Source organism: Aspergillus melleus, assembly GCF_016097325.1.
Source record: "Aspergillus melleus strain CBS 546.65 chromosome Unknown contig2, whole genome shotgun sequence".
NCBI lineage: Eukaryota > Fungi > Ascomycota > Eurotiomycetes > Eurotiales > Aspergillaceae > Aspergillus > Aspergillus melleus.
In genome coordinates, this window is record NW_025763371.1 from 4,330,347 (window position 1) to 4,356,595 (window position 26,249).

Here is a 26,249-nt window from a genome sequence, read left to right on the forward strand (position 1 = left end):
CGTAGTCAATCCGAAACTAATTTGGTGTCCACTCAACGCGTGGAAAATAAGGTCCGCAGAGGCTGAACCACTGAACCATCAACCCGTGGTCATCATCGTGGAGATAGGAGAATGATAGTCATTGTTAGTCTCTGGTGGCTCCGCATTGCGTGCATATCAAATTTCGGCAGTCGAGCGGCCATTTCACGCTTGGATGTGCCGAGAGGAAGCTGCCGGTGTGATGTTCGCTGTATAGAATAACTAGAGCCATCATCACTGTCAGCGACTGAACTTTCATGCGCTTCCCCCTTTCTCCGACTCGGATCAATGTACTTGGTACAAATGCTTTCGTCATTGATTGACATCGCCTAGCTCCACCAACTTGTTCCCTGCAAAACTGTTGGTCGCATGTGGCTCCCGTGCGATCCCCGAGCGCAGCTTCAGCTGACGTACTGCCCTGCTTCTGCCTTCTACGGAGTACGGAGTACGGACTAGGACTATCATCCTTTGCGTGAAGCTGTTCCTCCGGCTTTTGGTTTGCCGAAAAGCTTCCCCCAGCCGGCCAGAGCTGGAGCTTGTCCTGGAGTCGACTCTTCCCATGTCTACCTGTGCCCGAGCGATACTACGTGAGCATTATTGAATGCTTTGATGCGATCACCGAAAATCTACTACCTATTCCAATCTATTAGCATAACTAAAAAGGAACTGACATCATGATAATCAACCCTGGTCATGTGGGTTGGATATAGCCTGCCAACTGACTGGCTCTCAGACCCGGCCTCCTGCGCCGTAGAGGCCGACTTGCTAGTAGCTCTCAAGCTACCCCAGATCAGCAGGATGAGCTTTTAGCAGGACATGTGTATGGCCGTCCCGCGTGACTAACACTCGATTATGAGCTTTCTTTGCGCGTGGCACTTTCAGACCTCTGTTCGATCGAAAAAGTTCCATGGAAACCGCCACAAGTAAAGCTCCAGATTGATAAGGTCGTGGCGAATGATTAGACTTGAAAGTGTCCATTATAATTCAACGGAGTGTTATGGCCTCTATGCAGGCCATGAGCTAGTACACGTTACACTAGCTGATATCAGACATTCTCGATAACTCTGCATTGGACGCAACTAAACACATACATTTCAACCATCCTGCATATTACCGCAAGCTCCTTGGTCGTGTTTCTTGCGAGTTGATACTATCGATTTGACATGGCCGCCAACAGCTGTTTGTCAGCCGTAGTTCATGTTAATGGCCTGCAGCTGAACTATAAATCAGTAAGGCACAGCAAGAGCAAGGTTAATTGATGACATGCAGATCCATTGATAATATGACATATCGTTTAGACCTGTCTCTCTTCGTCGACATTAAAGATGACTCGAACACCACCGATGACCTCGGATGGGTGTTTCTTTTTCCTTCGTGGTCCCTCAGCCACTTTGTTCAAATACAAAGCTCACTGATGGTTTGCTGTACCTTGAGTCCCTCTGGTTCTTCCGTACAGCGAAGAGTTCTCCTATCAGGCCAACCGAGTACATGCGGTGTTACTGAGCATCACCGCGCCTGCCACCACACTAGTCTAGTGAAAAACCCCGAAGATCATTGTCACTCTGCATGATGGCACTGACGCAAGAACAAATTGGACCCACAGGGATTTCTATTGCATTCAAATCACTTTTTCTTGGACCTGGAAAGTTATCGATAGCGGTGTGATGTACTTGAGATGTAACGAGTATGCTTGTGATCTGTTCTAATGATTGAATTAAGGAGCGCCTCGAGGCTGATTCTCCTAATGTCTGGCTGAAACTCAACATCTCGCGTTGTTCTTAATGCCATCATCACTCTCCGCCTCTTCTCCTCTTCTCCCTCTCTTATCGGATTCATTCACCTGCATCCTCTATCCATCGTGTCTTCTTTCTTCTCTCCCGACCTTCGCGTCTCTCGATAGTCACGAGTCATCGGATTTGACCAATCAGTTTTGCTATCCCCATGGACGTGAACGCCTCAGACTGGGGCCACAACGGGGATGCTGAATTCCAGTCCATCTCTGCTTTCCCCAGCAAGCTCGCCGTGCTATTCCTTGGATTGTTGGCTCCATTGGCCATCATCATCATTGTCCAGGGACGCTGGAAACTCCCACCACCGTGGCCAACCGATGTCCCCTCTCTAGGCGATAAGGACGGCTTTGCCTCGTGGATCTGGAAATGCTACCGGCGGTGGCCATTGCTCTCGCGGAATTTACAAGAAGGATACGACAAAGTAAGGTCAACATCCTCTCACAGGAGACCACTATGGCCCCTGCCATACTAATACGACACGAGTTCAGTTCAATCGTTACGATCAACCGTTTCTTCTCCCGAGTTTCTCCTTACGGCCTCAGGTTATCCTGCCAGCCAAGGATCTGGACTGGCTCATCCGACTACCCGATACAGTCGCTTCGTCACCCGAAATCCAAAACGAGAACATAGGACTGGCGCACGTTTCTCCTCTCACGCGCCCGCTCCCCGGTGAGAAGATCGTCATGACTGCGATCCACACCCACCTCAATCGCCACACGAGCCGCATCCAAGCGGACATGTACGACGAGCTGAGGGTGAGCATCGACCGCGAGTTCGGCACCGACTGTTCACAATGGCGGGAAGTGCCGATCTTCAAAGCAATGGACAGTGTGGCCCAGCGCGTTGGCGCTCGGGTGACCTTTGGTCTGCCGATGTGTCGCGACGAACAGTGGCTCGCTTCGGCGAAACGAATGGTGAGCTGTTTCGGTGCGGCGATTATCAGTGCGCAGTTGATGCCCTGGTTCATTCAGCCAATCGTTAGTCCCTTTATGAGATTGGTTTGCGACACGGTCCGGATGCGGTGCTTTAACTCTATCAGACCGATCTTTGAGACCTGGTATGATAGGATCCTGCAAGAGCAAAGAGACGGCGGAGCTTGTGATCAAAGTGTGCCATACAACTTCGCGACATCGGTGATGCGGACTTCTTTGAAGGCCAGTGATGAAAAGCGCGCGAGTGTGTCCATGATGTTTACGACGCTTTTGGTTACGGTAAGTTGAGTTGAAGCATGTCCCCATCTTGCGGAACCTTGCCTCTAACAGCGTAATGACATCAAAATAAAATAGGCTCTTCTTCCATTCAATGGTATTGCGCTCGCCTTCACGGCCGCATTGCTCGACATCGCCAGCTCAGCCCCAGAGGAGGAGGTCCTTAAAACCCTCCGAGAGGAAGCCATCCAGCATGTACAGTCCGACGAAGACTGGAACAACCTAGCCTCGTTCTCCAACATGCCGTATACCGAAAGCGCAGTGAAGGAGTCCCTGCGCCTAAGCCCGTCACAAGCAAGAGTCTTGAACAAAGAAGTCATGCAGGAATCCGGACTGACGTTGCCCAGCGGACAACACCTGCCGAAGGGGACCTGGCTGGGAGCCGCAAGCATGGGAACCCACCTCGATGACCGATTCTACCTCGACGCCAAGACATACAAACCCTTTCGATTTGTCAAGCAGGGGTCGGAACTCAGCCGCTGTGATGTCGCGGCCACGGGGGGAGACGAAGGAGGCGCGGGTTCGGCGAGGCTAGAGGCTCAGGATCGATTTGATTCTCGAGTGCCGTTTCTCTCGTTCGGCGCGGGCCGACACCGCTGGTTAGTTTTTCGTCCTTTTATAATCCTCTGTCGTCTGTCGCTGCGTTTGGAGTGACTTGTATAGCTGACCTGGTGTTCTGGTTCGTTGTAGCTCGGGACAAGCGTTTGTGCTGCATTTAAACAAGCTCCTCGTGTCGTATATTACGACGCACTATGAAATCGAGTCATTGGATGCTAGGCCAGCGAACTGGGAAATTGGAGACTCTATAATTCCGCCTCAGAGTGCGACCATCAGGGTCCGTCGTGTTGCTGGAAAATGATTGCTGATATCTTAGCTTCAAGGAGAGGAGTGCGAGCTAGGCTTAAAATGGAGTAAACACACTTCACCAAACTACATGTTCCGTCATTGAAACATGGCAATCACATTCGATATGGCGTGGGTTTATGGGTAGTATTGGGAGATGATAGAAGCGAGAAGAGAGGCTAGATAACAAATCTACTAAGAGTGTGCATCATCAGGCGTTCAATAAAGAGTCCTCGTATCTCGAGCCCAGTAAGCAGGTAAGTTGAAGCAGCCCACTCGCGGCGGGGATGTTACAGACATCCAATAACCAGTCCTATCTCTTGAACATGTTACCCCTGCTGCCACCTTTAGAGTGCTTACTATCGTATGCATGGTAGATCGAAGAAGTTTTATATTAATATCCATCAATGCATTTGTTCGTTTTCGAAGTCATTAAAAAATTGATGTATCACAAAGTTACAAATAGACCCCTTGCGTCTGAAGCATAGCCTTTCGCCATCTTTCTTCCTGCCCCCGTATGTATGTTCATCGGGTATGCAATAATATGCACAGAGGACTCTGTAACTATAGACTCCGATCGAAATGATATAGAGATCCCGGATGTCCCCACATAATCAAGATAGAATCAGTACAGGATCAGGTCATTTCTTAATGGGGGATTAAGTGGTAAAGGGGCGTGACATGCACGATGGCACCCCCTTACTTTAGAATTTTCTAAGCTAAAAGCCTAAGTCCTTCTGAATGTTGGCAATAGAATCTAAGCCACTTTCAGGGATTGATAATTAATGCGGAGGAGATAATCATACTCATCATATATGAGATTGCCGATTCTCCACGCGATTAGCTTCACTTCCTTCCAGAGATGAGGAACTATCTATTTAACGGAGAGAATGGGTCCGAACTTCTGACTTACTTGACTTTTCTTGCCTGTACCAACTTAAGCAAAATTTCAGCATGGGCAACAGTAGTGACTTGGTCAATGGATGTTTTGTGACGGGATGTCCTTGGCTACGCGCTGATCAGAATCATCCACAGGCGCCTCTAAAGATACTCATGCTTCATGGTATGCTATATAACGTAGTTACTATCATGTTAAGCAATATAACTGACTGCCAGAATCTTTAGGACACGGGCAATCGGGTCAAAAATTCTACTACAAAACCCGCATTTTCCATGCAGCGATTCAGAAACAAATTTTCTCTCTAACAAACAAGCCAGTTGAGTTTGTTTACCTGGACGCTCCGATCTGTCAAATTCCGGGTGACTTTGATTCACGGATATGGGTATACGGTAGCCATGAAGAAGCTGGGATTCGAGGCTTGAACGAGAGCATTCAACATATCATGAGCGCTCTTCAGAACAGGGGCCCATTTCTAGGAATAATGGGCTTTTCGACTGGGGTGACATTGGCAGTTATTATTGCCTCGCTACTGGAGAACCCTAATAGACACGCGGAGTTCAATGTTAAGGTGAGACCTTTCCAGTGCTTTGCTTGACTTTGTTGTACAGTATATACCCAGCGCTGTCTATTATTCTGTACCCTCCGGCTGACATTTTAGGCACAACAACCACCCCTACAATTCGTTGTGGCATACAGTGGTTTCATGCTGTCTCATCCGGTCTACAAGTCCTTATATTATCCCAAGTTACAGACTCCTATTCTGCATTTAATCGGAACGCTAGATTCCATGATCGCAGAGCCGTTGACCCTGCGTTTAGCCCAGCAATGCCAGACCCGGAAGATCCAGTATTTTGCGGGCGGGCATTTTGTTCCTCGCCACTCGGAGATAGTCTCCGAGGTTGCTGATTTTATTGGGGACTCTTTCGGTTCCGGAATAATGTTAAAGACCGGGGGTGATTGATTGGATCTGTAGCATGCTTTATTTTGAGAGGAATCTGTGTATAAATATTGGATGGCGAAGGCAGTAACCGGTTTGCTGAATGGTCAAGTTATGACCATGGATATAGATAATATGCTTCGTGAAGTATATACGAACGATTTAGAGATCTATATAATCACAGCTAGGCCAGATCTCACTACGCGAAAGCTTGTCGACTCGATATTGTGGAAGATTCCGGTAACTGCATGAAAAATGGAGATTTCCGTCTTCCTGACCACGAGATCCTGCATTCGAGCCGTGAAGCTCCGGTATGGTGAAAGTGGAGGATTCCATTGATTTCACCACTGTATTGCATATAAAGAGGCTCTTCTTTTTATGTAAATAGATTATCATCAGAATAATCAATTTTCAATTCATGAAATTCTTGATCACCTTTACTGCTTCTAGTATCCAATATTCCAACAGATTATAAGCCCGGCAACGTTCTAGTGTGTTATTCGATTAATTTATCGACAAGAAGCAGATATATCCGGAAGCCATATCTTTTGTCAGGAACCTTCCGGCTTGTTCCCAGGAACTTGCCGGTAGGATCCCTCCGTATGGAACTTCCCGCCAGGAATCTCCCGATTCCTGGCAGTCATGTTGGTAGTAGGCAGTATCATAAATAGGGGCTTCTGCCCACACCCAGCTGCTGGAACCCATGCAGCTTATTCTTTGCTAATACATACCTACGTTCAATGGTTTATGTTCCTTACATCTTTGACAGAATAAGATATCTTAAAAGTCATAATTTTGATTATAGGATAGAAAATGTCATCATTGATATGAGATCTTCAGAAAAATATTCAGAATCTCTATTGAGGGAGCCTGACTTTTTCCGTGCATGAGCCGCAGCGTTCAACACAGAAGTTCGTTATCGCGAAGTCTATTTTGTCGCTTCAGGCGAGAGAAAGAGACCCGAAATGTTTTCTTCTGAAAGAGAAAAAGTTGCAACAGTTGAAAAACTTAAACAGCTCGAAGTGATGCAATATTAATGAAACAAGAAGAACTCCAAAGTCATCGGCGTCATTTTCAAAACGGTTTTCAAAAAGATTGAGCAAATGTATCAAAATTATATAAACGCGGCAGAGCTTATTGCTGCGTTCAAAGAGAAATACGATATTATTTCTGATATACAGTCTCTTTAAAGCTTCCGGCAAGCTGTCATCACTAAATTTGACAATTGTAAAGATATGGTGGATTATTTCGAGAAATTGAAGATTGCATTTAAGCAATTTGCAAGGAGTTTGAGCACGGATTTGGAGCTGGATGATTCTATGAAGGCTCAGTTTATATTCATGAAATTTGGAGAAGAATGAAATATCTTTTTGATCTTTTATCTTCATTTCAAATACGACTACAATAAAATTATCTTTGAAGATCTTTCTGACGTCTTATTTGAGGAAGAATTTCGCATGAAATATAACAATGAAGTTGCGAATCTCGTAAAGACGCAGAAAGCGAAAGCGAACAAGAAGAAGAACAAGGATTTAAAGAGTTCAAAAAATTCAAAAAAAAGTCATAGAAAAGTCAAAATTAAGGTTTTCGGTATCCCGATCGTTTCTGTACAGAATGCAAGAGACATGATCATACAATTGATCATTGCTGGGTCAAGCATCCTGAGAAAAAATCAAAAAGTTGGAAAAGAAAAAAGAATGAAAAGAAAAAAGAATCTTTCAAACATTTTAAAGATATCGTTTGCACTGTTCAATCAGCTGATAAATCGATCGATTTTGACTGAAAAAGTTTACCTTTTTTAACACAATGACTAGATCATCGATTCTGATTCAATCTGTCACTTCACTGGCGAAATGAATCATTTCATTTCTGGAACCGTGAAATAGTTGCGTAGAACGATTCGCACTGCCATCAGTCAAATTATTTATTCGATATTATCAAGTGATATAGAAATGATCCTGAAATATCCAAATTATGTGAGAAAGTTCATTCTCACTGATGTTCTCTACTTGCCAGAGATAAAAGTTAATCTCATTGAAACGATCAAATTGAATCAAAAAGATCTTGATGTTAATCTTCTGTTAAAAGAAGTTGTGATCACGAAAATAGAGAATAAAATTATTGTGAGATATGGAGACATTTAAAACAACATTTATGTTATAAGAATCATCAAAAATGACACACTTCAAATCTCCGAAAATCTCGCTCTAAACGATTGTAAATTGCTTGCTGACAGTGATGAAGAAACAGTTCAAAATACAACGCAGAAAACATTTCGAAATGATCACGAAATCATCAAAACACGCTGTCAGCGTCATACAGCTTATTATCACACGATTTCGAAAACAAAAAATATGAGAAAGAAACGGATCAATTTACGCACTTGGCACAGGCGATTCGCGCATCTTTTTGTGACTAATGTTAAACGTCTTTCACGAATGGTTAAAGGACTCAACATTGAGAGTTTTTCTATATCTAAACACGCGTGTGATCCCTGCTTGAAGGCTGCAGCAACAATCTGAAATGGATAGGAAGTCATGATTCCTGCAAAGGCGTGAAATGATCGTGTTTTCGTTGATTTAAGAGATAACCATTTTGACATACCGCCTGTCTTCAACAATGATGCGAAATACTGGCTTTTATTTCTTGATCAGTATATTGGATATTGCACGGTTATATTTCTCAAGACGAAAGATCAATGTTGTATGGCAATTCAGGTCTACACTGATAAAAAAAGCTATGCAAAATTCTCAATTATTCGTCTTCACAGCGACAATGGCAAAGAATTTGACAATGCTGATCTTCGAACATGGGCAAGAAAGCGAAATATTTTATGAGAATTTGTTGCATTTTACGTTCACAGTTAAAACGACTCTATTGAGAGACTTTCAAGGACCATTTTCACAAAGATCTGTATTGTGTTAATTGATAGCGGCCTGTCTTGAGAACTATGAACAAAAATAATGAAAACAGTGGTTTTTCTTCGCAATATCTTGTCTGTTAGAAAGAAAAACTTGACGCCTTATGAAATCTGCAATTCTAAAAAACCGAATGTGAAGAGCTTTAGAGTAATCGGTTGTGAATGTGCGATGATTGTTTCACCCGAGATTTGTTTTAAAGAGAAAATCACGAAGATTGATTTACGTGCATATACGATTAAATTGGTCGGCTACAATTTTCTTGAAAAGCAATATGTCGTGTGGAAAGTTTCAACAAATGAGTTTAAGCATGTTAAGAACATCAGATTTAATGAAGGATCAGATTTTGAAATTTATGGATTTTCAGATGATGATTACGGCAAATGAAAGAAATTTCTATCGATACAAACGTCAGAATGAAATTCTCATGAAATCGCCTCTGATAATGATTTTAAAGATGAACTTTCTCAATGTGTGGTTGTTGAACCCGAGATCAATGATTTCATCAATTGCTTGATTGAAAGTTTGCCAAAGTCGTTTTGAAAAATAGCCGTTCACATGTTTTTCATGGGTCATTTTTTCGTCAGCGAATATCGCAATGATTATGATGGAATGATCGAATCTTTCTTTTATAAAGAAGTTATGACATCTTCTTATAAAGACAAATGAATGGAAGTCATGAAATCGGAAATTGAAGATCTTGTCAAACACAAATTATGATTCTTTATCAATTTATCGGATGGCCGGAAAGCATTTTGCGGACGTTGGGTCTACAAATTCAAGATAAATGTTAACAATTGTATTTCACGATTTAAGACAAGATGGATAACAAGGGGCTTTATGCAACGATATAGAATCGATTTTTAAAAAACATATTTTTTTATTGTGCGTTCTGTTATTGTTCGCGTTTTCTTTGCGATTACCGTTGTCTTCGATTACGACTGTCTTCAAAGAGATATAAAACTCGCGTTTTTGCAAGGCAATTTTTTTGACGATGAGATCATCTATGTGAAACAATCAAAAAGATTTAAAGATGGCAATAAGAAGGTCTGTTAATTTTTTCTGCTTTTTTACGGTTTGAAGCAATCCGTAAGAATATGGTTTCTCACGTTCCGTGCCAAAATGGCAGAAATAAATCTCTATTCTTTTTCTGCAAATGAATGTCTTTTTATCAACGATGCAAACATTTTTTTGATTCTGCATATGAATGATTCATTGCTTAGTAGGTCTTGTGAAGCCATTGAGGGGGTGCGTGTAATAATTAACAATGTATTCGACGGCGCTCACTTTCAAAAGGCTGTTTATTATCTTGGAATGAAAATAGAAAGAGATCGGTCAAATCGGAAAATCAAATTGATTTAATTTGTATACATGCAGCGCGTGTTTGATGATTTTGACCGTGATTCGAAGAAGATTTCATTCATTTCAATGTGTGAAAACGCTCATTTTTTTAAATCAATCTCAGAACAGTCTAATTTTACATTGATGAAGCGCTATTAAAGATTGTTAAAATTATTGATGTATATTACGCTTCAAATGCGTCTAAAAACGTTATTTTCAGTCAATTATTTTATGCGATTTGCGTCAAATCCTGACGACTCGCATATGAGGAAATTGACGCATTTGTTGCATTATTTTTGTTCAACAATCGATAAAGACGTTATATTCCAAGCGTTTCCGGAGGATGAGAATGAAAAAAATAAAGAAATCTACAATTTCAAGCGTTTAGAGATCTTGAAAGGTTACGTGGATGCTGATTTTGACGGAGATCTTGACACAAGGCGGTTTATTATCGGTTTCGTCTTTACGCTTGATGAAGGGCCCATTTCGTGGATTTCAAAGCTTCAAACGATTGTGAGCTTGTTCACGTGTGAAGCTGAATATACGGCAATTAGTATAGTAGGCAGAGAAACTCTCTGGCTTGTTAATTTGTTTGAATCAATGGACTTTGGAGGAGTCAGATCAGTGATTATTTACACTGACTCTGAGTTAGCGATGAAGCTTGCCAAAAACGCTCAAATGCATGCTCGAAGCAAGCACATTGATATTCGCATGCATTGGATTTGTGACGCGATTCAGAATGGCGATATTGAGCTTCATTATTTTTTTATGGAAGAAATGATTGCTGACACATTCACAAAGCTGTTTTCGAAGATGAAGTTTGATCAACACGCCAAGGCTATGGGTGTTGAATGATCTCTACTGCATGTAGGTTTCTTGATGATAAACAATGGTGTTTAAGACTTTGAATAGCTGCATCTCGAGGGGATGTGTGGAAGATTCCGGTAACTGCATGAAAAATGAAGATTTTCATCTTTCTGATCACGAGATCCTGCATTCGAGCTGTGAAGCTCCGGTATGATGAAAGTGGAGGATTCCATTGATTTCACCACTGTATTGCATATAAAGAGGCTCTTCTTTTTATGTAGATAGATCATCATCAGAATAATCAACTTTCAATTCATGAAGTTCTTGATCACCTTTACTGCTTCTAGTACCCAGTATTCCAACAGATATAATATCTCGCATTAGGAGAATATGATAGTGAATTTATGAGTGATGAGCTTAAGCTATGGTGGATACAAACATGTGTAAAGAGAATTCTCCATAGAAGTAGCAAAGAAAGGGGCGGAGAAGAGAAAAGGTGCATACTACACCATAAACTACATAGAGAAGTCGAATGCTTGACGAATTTGGGAGTCATTACAAAATTAGCGGATTTAGATGATGTATTCCAAGTCAATCCACCGTGCTACCACTGTCTTGCGTATGGAGTGGAAATATTATGCTAGCGAGAGAGTATTGGAAGGTTATGTCTTGATTGTCCTGTTTTGAGCCTTCAGAGGCCGTGGACATGGCGCCCTCGGAGCGCATCGTCAGCTACTTTTTTTCTGGTCACTGCTTTACTCGCGACTCTATCTTCTCTGGCCCATGATTTCTGTCGACAACGAATCATAGTGCAATCGGAGCGTACCTTCATAATTTGGGTATTTTTGCTTGCGAGGGCTATTCTAGCTAGTAGGTTTGACGTTCCGCAATGGAACGAAGCATTGATTGTGCGACATGTAGTGCTTTTGGATACCTTGCCATTCTCACGACGGTGTTTATCGGAATTTGCAATTCACTCTACCGGAACCAGATATAGGTCGGGGTATTGACAAAGATGTCACAGGAGGCATTTTGGTTCATTCTGCGTTGGCCTGCCTCCTATCCACCAGTGGTATTGTGGAGTGCAGTTGTGGCTAACAGCTAGGTGCCGATTTGGTACGCTATCAGGCCGCAGGATGTCTTTTGCCGACGGTCACTACTCGATCAAGATCCTCCGACTGGGAATCTGAGACCCACGGTAGTAGCAAAGAAGAATGGGCAGCGGCCGGTTTCAGAGTGGTATCTTTAATTTCAGGCTTTGTTCTGGCTCATGACCTGGTTGTGTATTGGTTTTCCATATTGAAGCGAATTATGATGGTTTAATGGTACTTTTACAGCATACGTTAAAGTGACAGTGAGACATATACTATCTCGAGTCCGGTAAGCAGGCAAATGGAAGCGCACTTGCGGTGGGGACGTTAAGGATATCCGCCAACCAGTCTTTTTGAATCAACATGATAAATCCTTCGCGCAAATGGCAGGTATGTCCCGACTGGACTAAACCGAATACTTTTAGCGCCAAAAAGGGTGAAGGCCTAGACCGCTAAACATGGGAGCAAGGACGAGATTACCGTTCAATTTGATTTGGGGGTTGAGGGAATGCTTTGTTTACCTTCTATCATCGTACTATATATGTATTTGCATATCTATTTACAACCACGCAGCGATGTCTGTTCACCATCATTTCCCAAGCTTTGCCTCCAGCTTCAACAAAGACTCAGCCGTATCCTTGATACTCTCTTCCAGAGAGCGAAATTCCATCCCTAGAACTGTCTTGGCCTTCTCATTCGAAACAGCATATCCGCCCAATTGCGCCTCCTTCGCAGCCGGAACCTTCTCCGCACTCACCCCCGGCACACGCGTGCGCAGAACGTCGCACATCTGCTCGTAAGCGAACTTACCCGCGGTCGTGAAGAAGCGCTGGTTAGCGGCCGCCTCGGACGCAAAGGCACGCAGATGCGCCTCGGCCACGTCCCGAACATCCACCCACGTCGGGAACCCGGTGGGAGGGATCTCAGCCGTGCTGCCATTCATGAAGCGGTACACATCGGCTGCGCTCTCGTTGAGACGATCCATGCTGGCGACGTGGTGCTCCACGGGCCCGTACACCATGGGCGGGCAGATGGTGGCGATGGTGAAAGCGGGCTTCTCGCGCTCGAGGAAGTCCCACGCTGCCTTCTCGGCGAGCACCTTGGATGCGCAATATGCCGTGGCGCCGTCGGCTGTCTTGGCCTGCTCGTAGGTCACAGGGTTCCAGTCCGCCTCGGTGTAGGTGTGTTCGGGCCACGAGCTCTTGCTGAGGTTGATCATGGCAGCGAACGAAGAGGTGATGACAATGCGGCGAACTTCGGGGGCGTAGCGGTGGGCCGCTTCGAGGAGCTCTGAGGTGCCCCGGATGGCCGGGAGGAGGAGGTCGCGCTCTTGGTCTTCGATGGCGAATTGGAAGGGGGAGGCCGTGTGGATGATCTTTAGTCGTTGGTTAGTTCTTACGGGCCATTAGGGTGCCTTGGCTCGGGGGTTTAACTCACGCCTTGAACGCCCTTCACGGCCTCATTGAATGCACCTGGCTCAGCAATGTCCTTGACAATCGCAAAGGACAGCTTCTCGGCATACTGCGGGAAGATCTCGCGCACGTTGTTAGCGGTTTGCTCGGAACGGACGGTTCCCCGGACGAGATAGCCACGCTGCAAAAAGGCACGGACAACGTGCGTGGCCACGAACCCGGAGGCCCCGGTAATTAGGATGGTCTGATTCTCAACGCTGGACATCTTAGTGGCTTTTAGGGGAGCGTTTCTTCGTGACTGACTTTTTGGTATGAACTCGAGGGTACCTTCGGCACTCAAACCGCGGGGTGTTGGGCGATAGTTAAGTAATTGCACCTCACCGCTACCCCTATTCGAATCCATTTCCAAAGGGGCATTATTTGGGACTAACCTTCACGTCATTGAAGCCGCTGGAGCCGTTAGAGATGCTAGTTGTTACCGCTGTGGGGACCGTCCCGTCCGAATGCCCCTCTATCAGGCGCAAACTTCAGACAAGTATAATATTACGGAGCATATACACCGAACAGATTCATAATGACTTGAACGTCACTTCAATTGTTAACAGTGATTGGTATATAGATGTGAGATATCCCTAGATCTCTTCACCTTAGCTACAGGTGACTGTGAGTTATTCTTATATTCAAATGATTCATAACTAACGGACACACTCATGTACTTACGATGTTGGTTGTTCAGGTAGGATGTTACTCAAACACTCATGACTCATAGCCGCAAGACGATGTACTCCATAAGAAGGTGAATGACAAAAAATTAACACTAAGCCCTAATGATCCCGTTTTCGGCATTTCCTTGATTTCCTCGGAAGAGGCGGGATTGAAAGCCCCTCGGGATCGGCGTACCGCGTGTGGGACCGGGCAGGATCGTCGAGACTATCCGTTCGGAGACTTCGAGAACCAAGAGACATGATGGACGTAGACTTTTGTCGTGTTTTTTTTTTTTTTTTTTTTTTTTTTGTTAATGACAAATTCACAATCCCCGTGAACCGCATCTCAGCGCTATTCCAGTTCGTCCTGTGATGCGGTAACACGTGTGGTGGGTTCCGGAGTTTGAGCGATTGATTACATGGCGATAGGAGATAAGAGGTCATCACCTTCATAGTAACAGCAGGACGGGTAATACAATAAACTATCCCCGTTCGAATGATTCTAGGGCTGTTGCCAATTGGTTGTTGAACTATGACTACCTAGTAAAAGGAGACTTCGTGCTAGCAATACGAGTATAAATGACCTATATACCCTTAACAACTACAATAGAGCACAAGGTAAGAAAGTGTATAGGTGTTTGCTTGCGTCTAGTATGTTGACAAGGTATGTGTTTATATAATTAGGCCTATTTGTTAGAGATTCATACTTGATTTTGATCGAGTTTAGATCTCTCTGCCAAGTATTATTTCCTCTATAGGAAGACCTTATCATAGTTAAGGGATACGATAGTCTGTCTATCTTATGTCTCCTTTAGTTGTTTGTATTGACCGCACAAAACCCAACAATACAATATTTAATCGAGATGTCTATGTAGATGACTCCCTAATTGGTCTATAGAGGGAACAAAAAAGAACAGCAAAAACATACAACAGCCGGGATTCGCTGGTGGTCACCCACCCAACTACTAACCGGCCGGCGTGTGGCTTAAGTACGGCTGAGCGGACGGGAAGCCCTGTTCTCCACACCCTGTGGTCGTATGTACTTGTTGCTACTTACGCCTGGAATATATGGCAAGTTTCTCTGTCCGGCCGCGTACGTTTCAGAGCTGCTAATGTTCATCTCAAGTCAACATCGCGTAAATATAGTCCAAGTGTGGAATTACAAAGTCGAGCTTTTGGCTACCTGCCATGAAGGATAATATTCCAGAAGAAAGGCAACAAGGAGGCTCTGCCCCATTTTGCATTGATGAAAATTCTCGAGCTATCTCTCGCTCTACCCCTGCCTCCTTCTCCTTGCCTTCTAACTATGGTCCGAGTCATGCGCCTGCCAGTCCAGGTATCCCGGTTCGGCCCTCATCTTTTCCATCAAAGCAACATGCTTCTTTGTCTCCTCCTCTTCTTCTTTCAGATACTCCTCGGTAAGCTCTTCCTCCAGGCGCTCCATACGAATGAACCTCTGCCGGCCGTTACACATCATTTTCAGAATTTCCTCCAAAATCGTCGGCTTGAGGATCTCAAGAATAGAATACTCCAGTTCGTTTATGAAGTAGTACTTCCCCCCGGCCGAAATGAAACCGTAATGGTCTCCAGATTCCGGGGTAGTACACATAAGGGCAACCGGACTTTCAAGCCCACAGCGACTTGCGATTCCCGCCCAATAGTCTGCCAATACGTATTGTACCCTCATGGGATCAGTCGTCCAGCCCTCGGGGACATTCTCTTCGGGGATCTTTGAGAGTCAGCTCTTGCTATACTGCCAAGACTTAGTTCTAATTACTCACATTCATGACTTACAGTTGTGTTGCTCATATCAGGGAGACAAACCGGGGCAAATATTTAGGTATTCAGCCAAAGGAAAGTTCGATTATGTCAAAGTGATGACAGGCGACTACGAGAACTTTGGATATAGATCACATGACTGCATTGATTTGGTAAGTTCTGCTGTATGACGCATAGGGCTTGCAGGTAACAACAAACTGGGGATGATGCAACTCGGCCCCATGAGGTTAATAATATAGAAGAAATATTGCTGTAGCCATACTGTCTGTCGACTGGCTGTGCTGTGCGTAAACAATGGATATTGGAGTGAGGGCGGCCGGAGAATGGAGAAGCTAGGCCTTCAGGCTATACTTAGGGCAAGGTAGTTCTTATTTTCTCTCATTTCTTTCTTTTTCCTTTCCCCCTCTTTTTTAATATTCTTTTTGTGTCTCACTCGACTGTAGCTGAATATATCTTCCTGTTCATGCGTCTTTCTCTTTGTATACAAATGCCCAGGAAGAGGGACCAAGGAAGACTCCGCATGGACTCTCAGGCTCATGGCGTATCTCAACCAAACGATGCAATGTGTTGACATACCGACTCACGTGGCAGAAGTGTTTACTTCTACTTGAGCATGGGCACGTGCTGGGGGCCATTAGGCTGAGGTCGGCATTGACCCTCACTTTGTCCACTTCGTTTGCTTCCAATTTCTGGAAGTCTCGTCTTCCTCAATCATCCACAAGCAGCCACCGTCCATCTTCTGCGTGTCTCGTAATTGAGCCATTCCTGTCATCCCCTCCAACTTCATCACTGAAGCAAACGTGGCAGACACTAATAGCTCCTCCTCAAACTGTAAGCAATGTCCACGACGCTTGATCAGACTTGAATCCTAGCATTGCCAAGGTGCCACCACATCATCTGGGTCTACTCCTGTGGCTGCGAGGAAGCAAACCGGACCTTCATACAGTGTGGTCCCCGTCGCGCGACAAATATTAAATGCGATCCTGAAGATCCGCCCGTTACTGAACACCTTGAGTACCCATGCTTCGACCACACCGTGCCGGTTTCGGACTGAGTTGGGGATGGCGGCCGGAGATTTCCGTTTCTGAAAAGAGATATTATTGCCGCCCTTGTTATGGCGTCCATTGCATTTCCTGCAAGCGAAGTGAACCTTTGCGCTATCCCCCATTGCCTCATTTCTTAGGCCTTCCATTTCCGCAGTCACTTGGACGTAAAAAATCCCCTCGGTTCACCGCAGATTTCCTATTTTCCTACTCAAGTATTTCCCTCGAAACGAGGCAGAACAACCGTGGGACAGACTATGATGATCGATTAGCTGCCTTTCAGCTTTCATCTTCAATGTTCACATCCCAGGATGGTACTCGCTCTTAGCAGCGATTAGCTGATCCGTTTGATTAGTATATCGCCCGGTTTCCCTCCTCCTATAAGTCGTCCTCCGTTATTCGGCCTAGACGCTCGCTTTCCCCCATACCTCCTGGGAAATCAGGCGGAGGAAGACCCTTATAGAACTCCTCTCGCTAGACACTCAGGTAGAGTCTATTCATCTCATTATTGAGGAAAGAAAACATCAACCACAAAGACACAACTTTTAATAAACTGCCAATAATCTCAGCATGTTCCAAAGAAGGTATTAATGCCCTTTTTCTCAGGAGTCATCAATTCTGATCATACCCAGATGCTTTAACAAGATTGATAAAAGACTTAGGGAGTTGGAATTCTGGGTCGCAAGATATCGCGACTCGCTATGTAGGCTGCTTTAGAAATCAAACCACATGGTATTGGAAAGTTCTTCCAACCACGTGGATCGCCAGCTGGAGGGGCGCTTGAACAGAGAATGGCTCCTTGAGACTACTAGGTTGTCTAATAGATGCGTCAAGTTTGCTAGGTATTAACAAAGTTCTCAGGGTCTCCGGTCTGAAACCAGATCAACGCTGAATTCGTTCGCTCTCGTCTATCAACAACCAAGCGGTTTAGGGGCTTCACATTTATGATTTGGACTCGAAGAAGAAATTTAGAGACATGGGCTGTTGAGAGATGTGTCAGCTACCATGCATGACTCGTAAAAGGATGCCATACATTCTTGGCATACATATCCAAATTTGCCAGTATGCAAGCCGGTCAGACCCCCGCCCCCTGCTTTCAGCCTTGTCTTGCGCCCCCGATTTATTCCTCGCGTTTTTCTCTCGGGTCGTCGACGCTCTTTGCTTTCCTGTCGCATGTTCATGTTCCAAATTAGGCTATTCGATTGTGTACCATGAAGCAGTTCACTTTCCTCCTGGCAACCATTCAGCTCGCCTCGTCCTCCTCGGCCGATGAAACCACCTGCTATAGACCCAATGGACGCAGGTCCCCCAACCATGACGCGAAGAAGTGCAACGGCGTGGAGGGCGCCGTGAGCATGTGCTGCGCTCAGTCCGATGAATGCCTCAAAAATGGCCTCTGCAAGGTCGCGGGCGATAAGCCCTCGAACACCTCCGCAATATATTGGCGTGACACGTGCTCGTTATCGTCCTGGCCTGACGTGGGCTGTTTGAAAGTTTGTGCGGTATGTCGGTATATTCGTCGGATCTCGATTGAAACTGAGTCTCTTTCTCAGTCTTGGCAGGGGAACGGAATGCTAACGAACAACATGGCAACCAGGATGGCGATTTAGAATCTGAGAACACACAAATGACCCCCTGCGATGGCACGGATTATTCCGAGAAGTGGTGCTGCGGTATAACGGCCGATTGCTGCGGAACTAAAGACGAGGTGTCTGTCCCGAGGAACATTTACATATCCACATCCCTAACGAACGGACTGTCCACATCTACGTCCACACAAACAAGTGCACACTCTCAAACTAGGTTCACATCAGCCAGGGCCGATCCTACCTCATCGCTTAGTTCAAGTCAATCGTCAAAGCCCGAATCGTCGTCAGATCTTTCCACAGGTGGAAAAGCGGGCATTGGCGTTGGCGTTGCTGTGGGTGCCATCGCGGTGATCGGATTGTTGACTTTCTTCCTTCGTCGAAAGCACAAGAGCAAACACCCTGCCTTGACGGTGCCGATGATGTATGTAACAAGCTCATGCGATGCACGTGAACTGGACGCCGCGTCTGTTTATGAGAAACCTGCTGGGGCTGAGGACTCGAGGCATGAACTACCAGGTGATTCGGCACCTACAGTAACCAGGCGGTAGATTGCAACATATGACTTTCTACTCAGGGTCTTACATGTTGATAAGGGAAGAGGAAGATGCTATATACCCCTACCTATGATATAATATTTTGTTATCATATATCAGATATCGCATGTCACAAAGTTTATTGGTTAAAGCGGACCACATACCAACAAGGAAATCACAATGAGTATCCAGGATTAGGTGTGGATACTTACTTCTTTGGCCGCAAAGTAACTCTTCTCCATGGCTGTTTATCTAAGAAGCTGAAAACAGAGAACAAGAACGGCAGCCACTCAAGCGGTTGACTCTCCTAAGTGAGACCTCGGTGTGCAGCTGTCACATATTGACACGCTCACTTACTAGATCGGGGCATAAAATGACATTCCGATAATTTGTGCCACGACGCAAGCGCCTCAAGGTTTTCTTTGTAGACTTTCAGCCCGACATGACCTTGTATGGTGACATCAAATCCCCCGTATCCCAGCCGCGAGAAAGAATCATCCATGCAGGAAATCCAGCTTGAGTCATCCAATACAGCCTGTGAGGTCATGGCTAACCTAGCAAAGTGCCATTTAACTAGGAAGGTCTCGTGTGCGACTACACTTCTTTACTCTAACTACACTGTCTACGCGCTCCACCGCCACCTGGCATACCAAGATACGGCCATATGAGCCTAGGACAACATGATGGGTAGTTTCGTGAAAATCCCACGCATTCGCAATTTTTTGCCTTCAAGCTGTAAGACTATCAACCTGAATCGCTAGTATCCCACTATCGTCCCCCTTTCCACTTCCAAACGCACATCCAAAAAGAAGCAGATGCCACAGAACCTGACTGAGAACAACGCTTCGAACAATCAATCACACTTTTGGCACCGCACCATTCGGCTCCCACCCTGGATTCGCCATCTCAAAGCCCTTAAACTCAAACCCCGGTGTCACAGAGCATCCAACAAGCGTCCAGTCTCCCAGTGATTGTGCATGTTGCCATTCTCCCCGCTCGATCACGATCTGTGGTCTCTGATCTTTCCACAGATCCGGACCCAGAACCAGGTCGCGGACAGGCTTGCCATCGTCCCAAGACAGCGAGAGCTGTAAGGGTGCACCAGCATAGTAATGCCAAACTTCAACGGCGTCGAGCACGCGGTGCCAGTGCGAGAGTCCAGACTCGCCTTCGAGGAGGTAGTAGATATAGGTACCGCATGAGCGGCCGTCGGCTGATTCGTTTCGATCGCGGAATGTCTCGATGTAGTAGCCCTTCTCCGGATGAGGGGCAAGATTGAGGGCTTGGATGACGTCCTGGGCTGTGTGGGTAGACTCCATTGTGGCTTTTCTGTGCTGTGCGGGCTCTTTCGCTGGTGGTAAGGGGATAGATCTTTTGGGCTTCAAGAGAGTCGAACCGGCTTTTGCTGGATGGATGCAGTCAACAGATTCAAGAGTCTTCGGAGAGCTCAGGGGCACTTGTGCGTTTCCCGCGGTTCTTATGGGGTTTTATTTGCTAAGGGGACCATAGATCCAACAAGAGCTGGCACTATTGAGGACTAAAATCTCCCCAACAAAGAAATGCTGATGTGGCATGGGAGGGGGCATTACACCAAAAAAAGCCACTTGTGAAATTTGCAGGGTTATCCTTGTCTTATCATTTTGTGATAATATACTGATTGGGACTCATGCAGTCCTATTTAGTATCACTTGCTCTTGAGAAGTTTGCTAGTTAACACACGTGCCTAATCGGGGAGCGAGTAGCACAGTCTGTTATATGTCAACCCTAATAGTTGTCTTTTCCGGAGTCCAAAATCATCAATTTCCAGCCATAGTTGTGGTCGTGGTCAGTCCTATGGCTTAGTTTGACAATTTGTTAATTATTGTATGTGATCAAATTGGACGATTCAAGATTCTAGAGTGCCCAAATGTTTTAGGGAATCAGACCCTATGGACAAGCTTTAACGTAAAGAGAAATCCTACCAACCTATATTGCTTTCATTCTTTTTCCTCTAAATGCAAAAAATGTAGTTGATCGATCATAATATCAAGTTGATACCTTGGCGTTTGATACTGCTTTCTTTCGTAGATCGTGACAGGCTACTCGTGGAGCTTCAGTATATGCCCCGACAACATCGATATCACCACATGAAACCAATAATTTGATCTCCTCGTTTTAAACACACTCTCGTTCTCTCATGTCATTATTTACCTTTACGAGCGAGTTCCATACTCAAGCTAAAACACATATTGAGAATTCGATAATACCCGCGTTCCTATTTTTGCACGGCTGGAAAGACCACTATACCTTGCTATAGGTATTCTCGGTCATGCGACCTGAAAATGTTTGCTGTTGACGCAAAGTATCCAGAACAGTTATTGCATATGGAGAACAGGGATGCGCAGGTTCTGCAGGGTATGTTAGGTGGTCAAACAAGATGGGTAAGCAGCCACCAAATGTGACCTCCCAAACTCGGTGAAGATATGCAATCTCCTTGGATGCTGCATCTGTAAATGGCCTGGTAGCAAAGAAAGCCCCTCATCATAAGGTCCATTTGATAGGGCAGATTGAATTAGAAATAGCTGCGCCGCGCAGCCGCTCCTGTCCCCCATTTTTTCAGATTCTGGGCCGTAACTTCTCCCCACAAACATTATAGAGCCTAATTCTTAATATAGACGCGAACTCCGCAAGATCCGAAAGAGAAGGCATAAACTTCTTAATATGAGCGATATCAAACAAGACCTGCCCCTGTCCATGATAATGGCCGCTTTTACGGGCATATCATGGTACATAGGAGTTGACATCAACGTATCTCTTTTCCTGCTCTTCAAGCGCCGTCGCGGATTGTACTTCTGGTCCTGCGCACTCATCTCGTGGGCGGTTGTCTTACAGTCTCTGTTTATTATACTAGCAGACTTTGGTGTCTGGACAGATTTGTTACCATCCATAATCATGATCTATCTGACGTGGGTAATTATGGTAGTCCCGCAGAGCTGGGTCCTATACTCCCGACTACATCTACTTAGGTGCACTGCAAAAACCCTAAAAATTATCAAACGTGTTCTCATATTCAACTCAATTGCATTTACAATACCGACCATCATCATCGGTACTGCCGCTGTGAGTATTTCCCACATAAACTAGCTGCAATGACAGACAGCTACTTACATGGCCCTCCTGCATAGCAATCAACCACGATAAACCCAAATCTCACTTCTGTCAACCTCATTTGGGACCGTGTTCAGCTTGTCGTCTTCTTCGTCCAAGAGACAACTCTCAGCATCATCTATATATTCCAGACACGCAAGTACCTGGGTCAACGCTCACCACTTCTTGAGCGTTCCTGGTCTACGCCATCTGGCATCCGCGGTATCAATCGGGCGCAAGCGAGCGAGCAGAACGCGGTATTATGGCAGCTCATATATGTCAACATGCTGATTATCGCACTTGATATAACGCTTCTCGGCATCCAATCCGCCAATTTGTTCCAACTGCAAGGGGCATTCAAACCGTGTGTATACGGAATCAAGTTGAAAGTCGAATTCGTCATCCTGAATCGCCTGAGAGATATTATCCAGAAGCCAGTCAATGCGGGAATGTGCCTCAGGTGTGGACCTGATAGCGCTGGGTCAGGGGCTAGCACAGGTTGGCACGGACAGCGGTATTGTGAGGCCTCGGGCACTACATGCGGCCATATACATGATCCTGCACTCTCGACCTTTCACCTCACGAACCATTCCACCTAGAGGTGTTTCGCTTGGTTCAATTAGCTCATCCACCGCAGGATTTCGGCAGGTAGCTATAGACAGCTTACTGTTGTCTTGGCTTTCTCATGTTGGGACTCTTTAACAGTTCCAAACAAATACTCCACTTTCATCCCCGTGTGGATACTAGGCATATACATGGGGAGATTTGGGCCAACACGGAGTCTCTTCGGTGTTTGTTCCTACTTGCTGAGAGGAATACACTAAACCGGGCTAACGCGTTTCTTTGTTCTGCCCCTAAGCCCCAACCCGAGATTACCGAACAAGGCTGAGCTTGATCCTTCGCCTTCTTTTCGTTGTCCGTACCTTTGGTCTACTTTTGATAGCTAATTAAACATTTAAGCCAATTCTGCTCCGTTAACCTCTCACTTCACTACATGCTTTTTTCCTCATCCATACTTAGGAAACAACATCGATACCACCAAGATGTCTGCCAGCAACTTCAGTATTACGGAGCACATTATCCCCGCCGGTCATATTCGAGAATATGCTGGTAGTATGACCAATAGCCAAGAAGAGTTACTGCATCTCCATGTGAAGCAATACACACCCTTGGAACAATCGACGCCGCTTTCATCTAACGCGGTGACAATTATTATGGCTCATGGGGTTGGTCTGGCAAAGATAAGCAAAGAACTGTCCGGCTTATCGAAAGATCTGAGGATATTGATCAGCAGTAATGCAGGAACTATACGAGCCGCTTTGGAATGAACTATTGCAACGTTCAAAGCGAAGTCAGACTTTGCAGATTCGCAGCATTTGGATTGCCGATATGGTCAATATGGAGATGAATGGCATTCTCAATGAAGATAAGTTGAGCACAGACTATACGTTGCGTGGCTATGAGCCATATAGTTTAGTTAACTAATGCTTTACGTGGTTGGAGCAAGAGATGAAAAAGTTCGTTGAGATGGAACGCGAGTGGGATAAAACAAGACAGGCAATGAGCAAGCGCGACCATCTTGTGTTGAGCGAGAAATGGTTCCAAACTATCAAACCGATCAGTGCATTCCGGGCTGCCAAACCTAGGAAGGGGAAGCTGTGATTGAAGTACTCCATACGGAGCTCATCTTCGCGAGCAGTTATCTGTTACAAGACATTCTTTGTACCTGTTGAGCAGTGCTTTCCATATATAGCCACAAGAATCAGTTCCTTGGCCGTAGAACAAATAAGCCAAGCAGTGATACGAATCAGAAAATCCTGATTCTTCAATCCTATAAATCAAACTACTGTCAACGAAGATGTACGCAAATACCCTTCCTATGCCTCCACAAACAAATAGATTACTCGGGAATTGGTGTTGGGTTAGTGCAAAAGGGCGTGACGCCCCATCCGTATTCCCGCAGATAGCTTCCCATGGACGCATCTGGGTTGAATAGAAGAAATTAGCCTTCCAGCAGAGATTTGGATCTTGGGAATGAACGGAAAGGACAGGATCCTTACAGCTTTTTGCCCCATTGTTTATTCTAATACCCAAGTAGGAAGGCTTATCCTGTAGAAGAGCGTTTACATCAGTCACGGGTCAGGCGCAGAATTCGGCAAGGATTTCGATCTAGTGTTGATCGAGTGGAAGCGGAACTCGGAGTGGAAGGGAATGGTTATTCCTACATTCTCGGGCGCCCACAGCTGAACAATCGAGACTCAGCAATTGGAGTGTGTTTCCTCTTCCGGAGTCGGGCAGTAAGGTATCTGTCGATGATTCCAGCTGAAAGCCAAATGTGTCTACCCGTCAGGCGTCATAATCCACCTACACCAATGGCATGCATGCTGGATGTAACATCCTCCCTCCCAGACCCACCACTACAATTCATTCCGACATGCGAGTCCTCAGTACAGCACTACAAAACGATAGATATACTGTAGGTGTAAACGACTTGGGGGTTGGTGACCGTGCAGTGACTTGATGTCAACATCTCCACTTCCTCTTGCCCACCATATCCAAATTAAACTCAGTATCTGGACATAGAACTATAAATTGGCATCCCTGGTTATGTGACTTCATAAGTTGAAGAAATCGATCAATCTTCGCAGCGAAACGATAAGGCATTTTTCTTACAACTACCCATACCACTACTGAAATGGCTCAAAACCCAGCCGAACGACAAACAAAGCTAGCGTCTCTGTTCGAGGAAACGCTCCGCAAAGATGAGTATGCCAGTCTACTGAGAGGTGAACCTTCTGTTCAAGAGTACCTGGCTGCCGGCAAAAGACTTTCGTTCGAGTCCATACTTCCGCTGGTGACAATCCCAGGCCTAGCGGACTTCGGTCCGGACCAAAGAAACTGCTACTGGAGTGCGATACAGAAAGCATTTGCTTCCGACGAGGAAACAGTTTGGCAACAAATTGTGGAGGATACAGCCGCTGAAATTGATGATTACAGGCTCCGAAAGACTGGGGCCCTTCTTCGTGTTGCGGAACTTCTGGGTGCTGAATTTGTTGAAAATGTGACGCCATTGCAATTGGTGAGATACCCTTTCAAGAATGCCGCCTGCTCTAGGATATTTGCTGATGTAGGGACTGGAATGACCAGTCCTTGGGCAAACTCCTGTACAGTAGTTCACTGGTCGCTGGAGCATTGTCCCTTTTGACAGAGAGTGAGTGATACATACATCCATTCGCGGGACCGGCAAATTCGCAATGGGTTGAAGCTTATCGTTACTTGTTTCTCACTTAAGACTTCGATATCACCCTCATTCCTTTGTGTGCAGACGACAAAGTACCCGTGTGGAGGCGAAAGCTTGCCATAGCACGCGTTGTCAATGTGATTAGGAAAAGAGATCCAAACCCTGGAAGGCGAGATTGAGGACAAGGAAACAGAGATCCGGGGTATCCAGGAAGCCCGGTCAACACTGACCACTCTGCGGGACTCGAATCTAAAATCAATCTCAGCCGATATCATTCTCGTGGATGAATTCTGGCAGAGAATGAAAGAAGACAGCTTCGCGCTGCTTGATTACGTGGAAGCGGTACAGCTGTGAGTAGCAGATATCCTTCCCCATAGGCTTTGCGATCCGGTGATTGATTGCAACTTGCAGTTCGAATATACCGAGAATGTGATGGAATATGGTATCGAGACTTGTATGTTTCCCCGGATATTTCCTTTCCTACCAGAGTCACGGTCCAGGGAGTCATTTTAGCTAAGCGTTTCTTTGGCACAGACAAGGGCCTCGGGGAATATGTTGCTGATTATGGTCGATCTATCATCAGCGGCATGGGAACACAGGACGAGAAATCTGCTTAGAGTCCGGGAAGTTCAGCAGAGGCGTCCTTTTCTCTGAATGAATGGCGTTTAGACGAGAGATTACTCGTCAGATACATAATGAGCGAACCTAGTAGTTCACGAAAACCCCAACAAACCAATTGACCAAGCGAGTACTATCACAGTATTCGGCCTATAGATACTTTAGCAATAGGAAGCCGAGTTGATGCATTGCTTTTTTTTGAGTGGCTAATACAACCCAATATGTGCTATCCTGGTGCTTCGAAATAGCATTTGTTCTCATCTTTGAAAACGCCCTTCCACACTCAAATCCTCTTGCGGAACTGTATCATGGGTCCCTCCTTGCCGACAACGAAATTATCTTTGATCTTG

At 45.4% G+C, this 26,249-nt stretch overlaps 7 protein-coding genes across 7 annotated transcripts; 4 read left to right on the forward strand and 3 right to left on the reverse strand.

Moving 5' to 3' along the window:
- Positions 1-1,959: 1,959 nt before the first annotated feature.
- Positions 1,960-3,875, forward strand: LDX57_004307 (cytochrome P450; the record flags this gene model as incomplete). Its single annotated transcript, XM_046085965.1, has 4 exons — positions 1,960-2,229; positions 2,297-3,019; positions 3,095-3,615; positions 3,707-3,875. The coding sequence occupies 4 exons, from the start codon at positions 1,960-1,962 to the stop codon at positions 3,873-3,875; spliced, it is 1,683 nt and encodes a 560-aa protein (XP_045941928.1).
- An 873-nt stretch (positions 3,876-4,748) lies between these two features.
- On the forward strand, positions 4,749-5,721 carry LDX57_004308 (alpha/beta hydrolase; the record flags this gene model as incomplete). Its single annotated transcript, XM_046085966.1, has 3 exons — positions 4,749-4,922; positions 4,985-5,328; positions 5,419-5,721. Exons 1-3 carry the CDS (start codon positions 4,814-4,816, stop codon positions 5,719-5,721), a joined length of 756 nt encoding a protein of 251 aa, XP_045941929.1. The 5' UTR covers positions 4,749-4,813.
- Positions 5,722-12,392: 6,671 nt separating this feature from the next.
- LDX57_004309 (SDR family oxidoreductase) lies at positions 12,393-13,531 on the reverse strand (the record flags this gene model as incomplete). Its single annotated transcript, XM_046085967.1, has 2 exons — positions 12,393-13,229; positions 13,292-13,531. The coding sequence occupies 2 exons, from the start codon at positions 13,529-13,531 to the stop codon at positions 12,444-12,446; spliced, it is 1,026 nt and encodes a 341-aa protein (XP_045941930.1). The 3' UTR covers positions 12,393-12,443.
- A 1,739-nt stretch (positions 13,532-15,270) lies between these two features.
- Positions 15,271-15,790, reverse strand: LDX57_004310 (uncharacterized protein; the record flags this gene model as incomplete). Its single annotated transcript, XM_046085968.1, has 2 exons — positions 15,752-15,790; positions 15,271-15,699 (listed from the first exon to the last, which is right to left on the reverse strand). Exons 1-2 carry the CDS (start codon positions 15,755-15,757, stop codon positions 15,271-15,273), a joined length of 435 nt encoding a protein of 144 aa, XP_045941931.1. The 5' UTR covers positions 15,758-15,790.
- Positions 15,791-18,003: 2,213 nt separating this feature from the next.
- On the forward strand, positions 18,004-18,929 carry LDX57_004311 (uncharacterized protein; the record flags this gene model as incomplete). Its single annotated transcript, XM_046085969.1, has 2 exons — positions 18,004-18,294; positions 18,390-18,929. The coding sequence occupies 2 exons, from the start codon at positions 18,004-18,006 to the stop codon at positions 18,927-18,929; spliced, it is 831 nt and encodes a 276-aa protein (XP_045941932.1).
- Positions 18,930-19,771: 842 nt separating this feature from the next.
- On the reverse strand, positions 19,772-20,233 carry LDX57_004312 (cupin domain-containing protein; the record flags this gene model as incomplete). The annotated part of the gene is made up of 1 exon (XM_046085970.1): positions 19,772-20,233. The coding sequence occupies one exon, from the start codon at positions 20,231-20,233 to the stop codon at positions 19,772-19,774; it is 462 nt and encodes a 153-aa protein (XP_045941933.1).
- Positions 20,234-24,735: 4,502 nt separating this feature from the next.
- On the forward strand, positions 24,736-25,635 carry LDX57_004313 (uncharacterized protein; the record flags this gene model as incomplete). Its single annotated transcript, XM_046085971.1, has 3 exons — positions 24,736-25,119; positions 25,188-25,251; positions 25,427-25,635. 3 exons carry the CDS (start codon positions 24,736-24,738, stop codon positions 25,633-25,635), a joined length of 657 nt encoding a protein of 218 aa, XP_045941934.1.
- Positions 25,636-26,249: the final 614 nt, after the last annotated feature.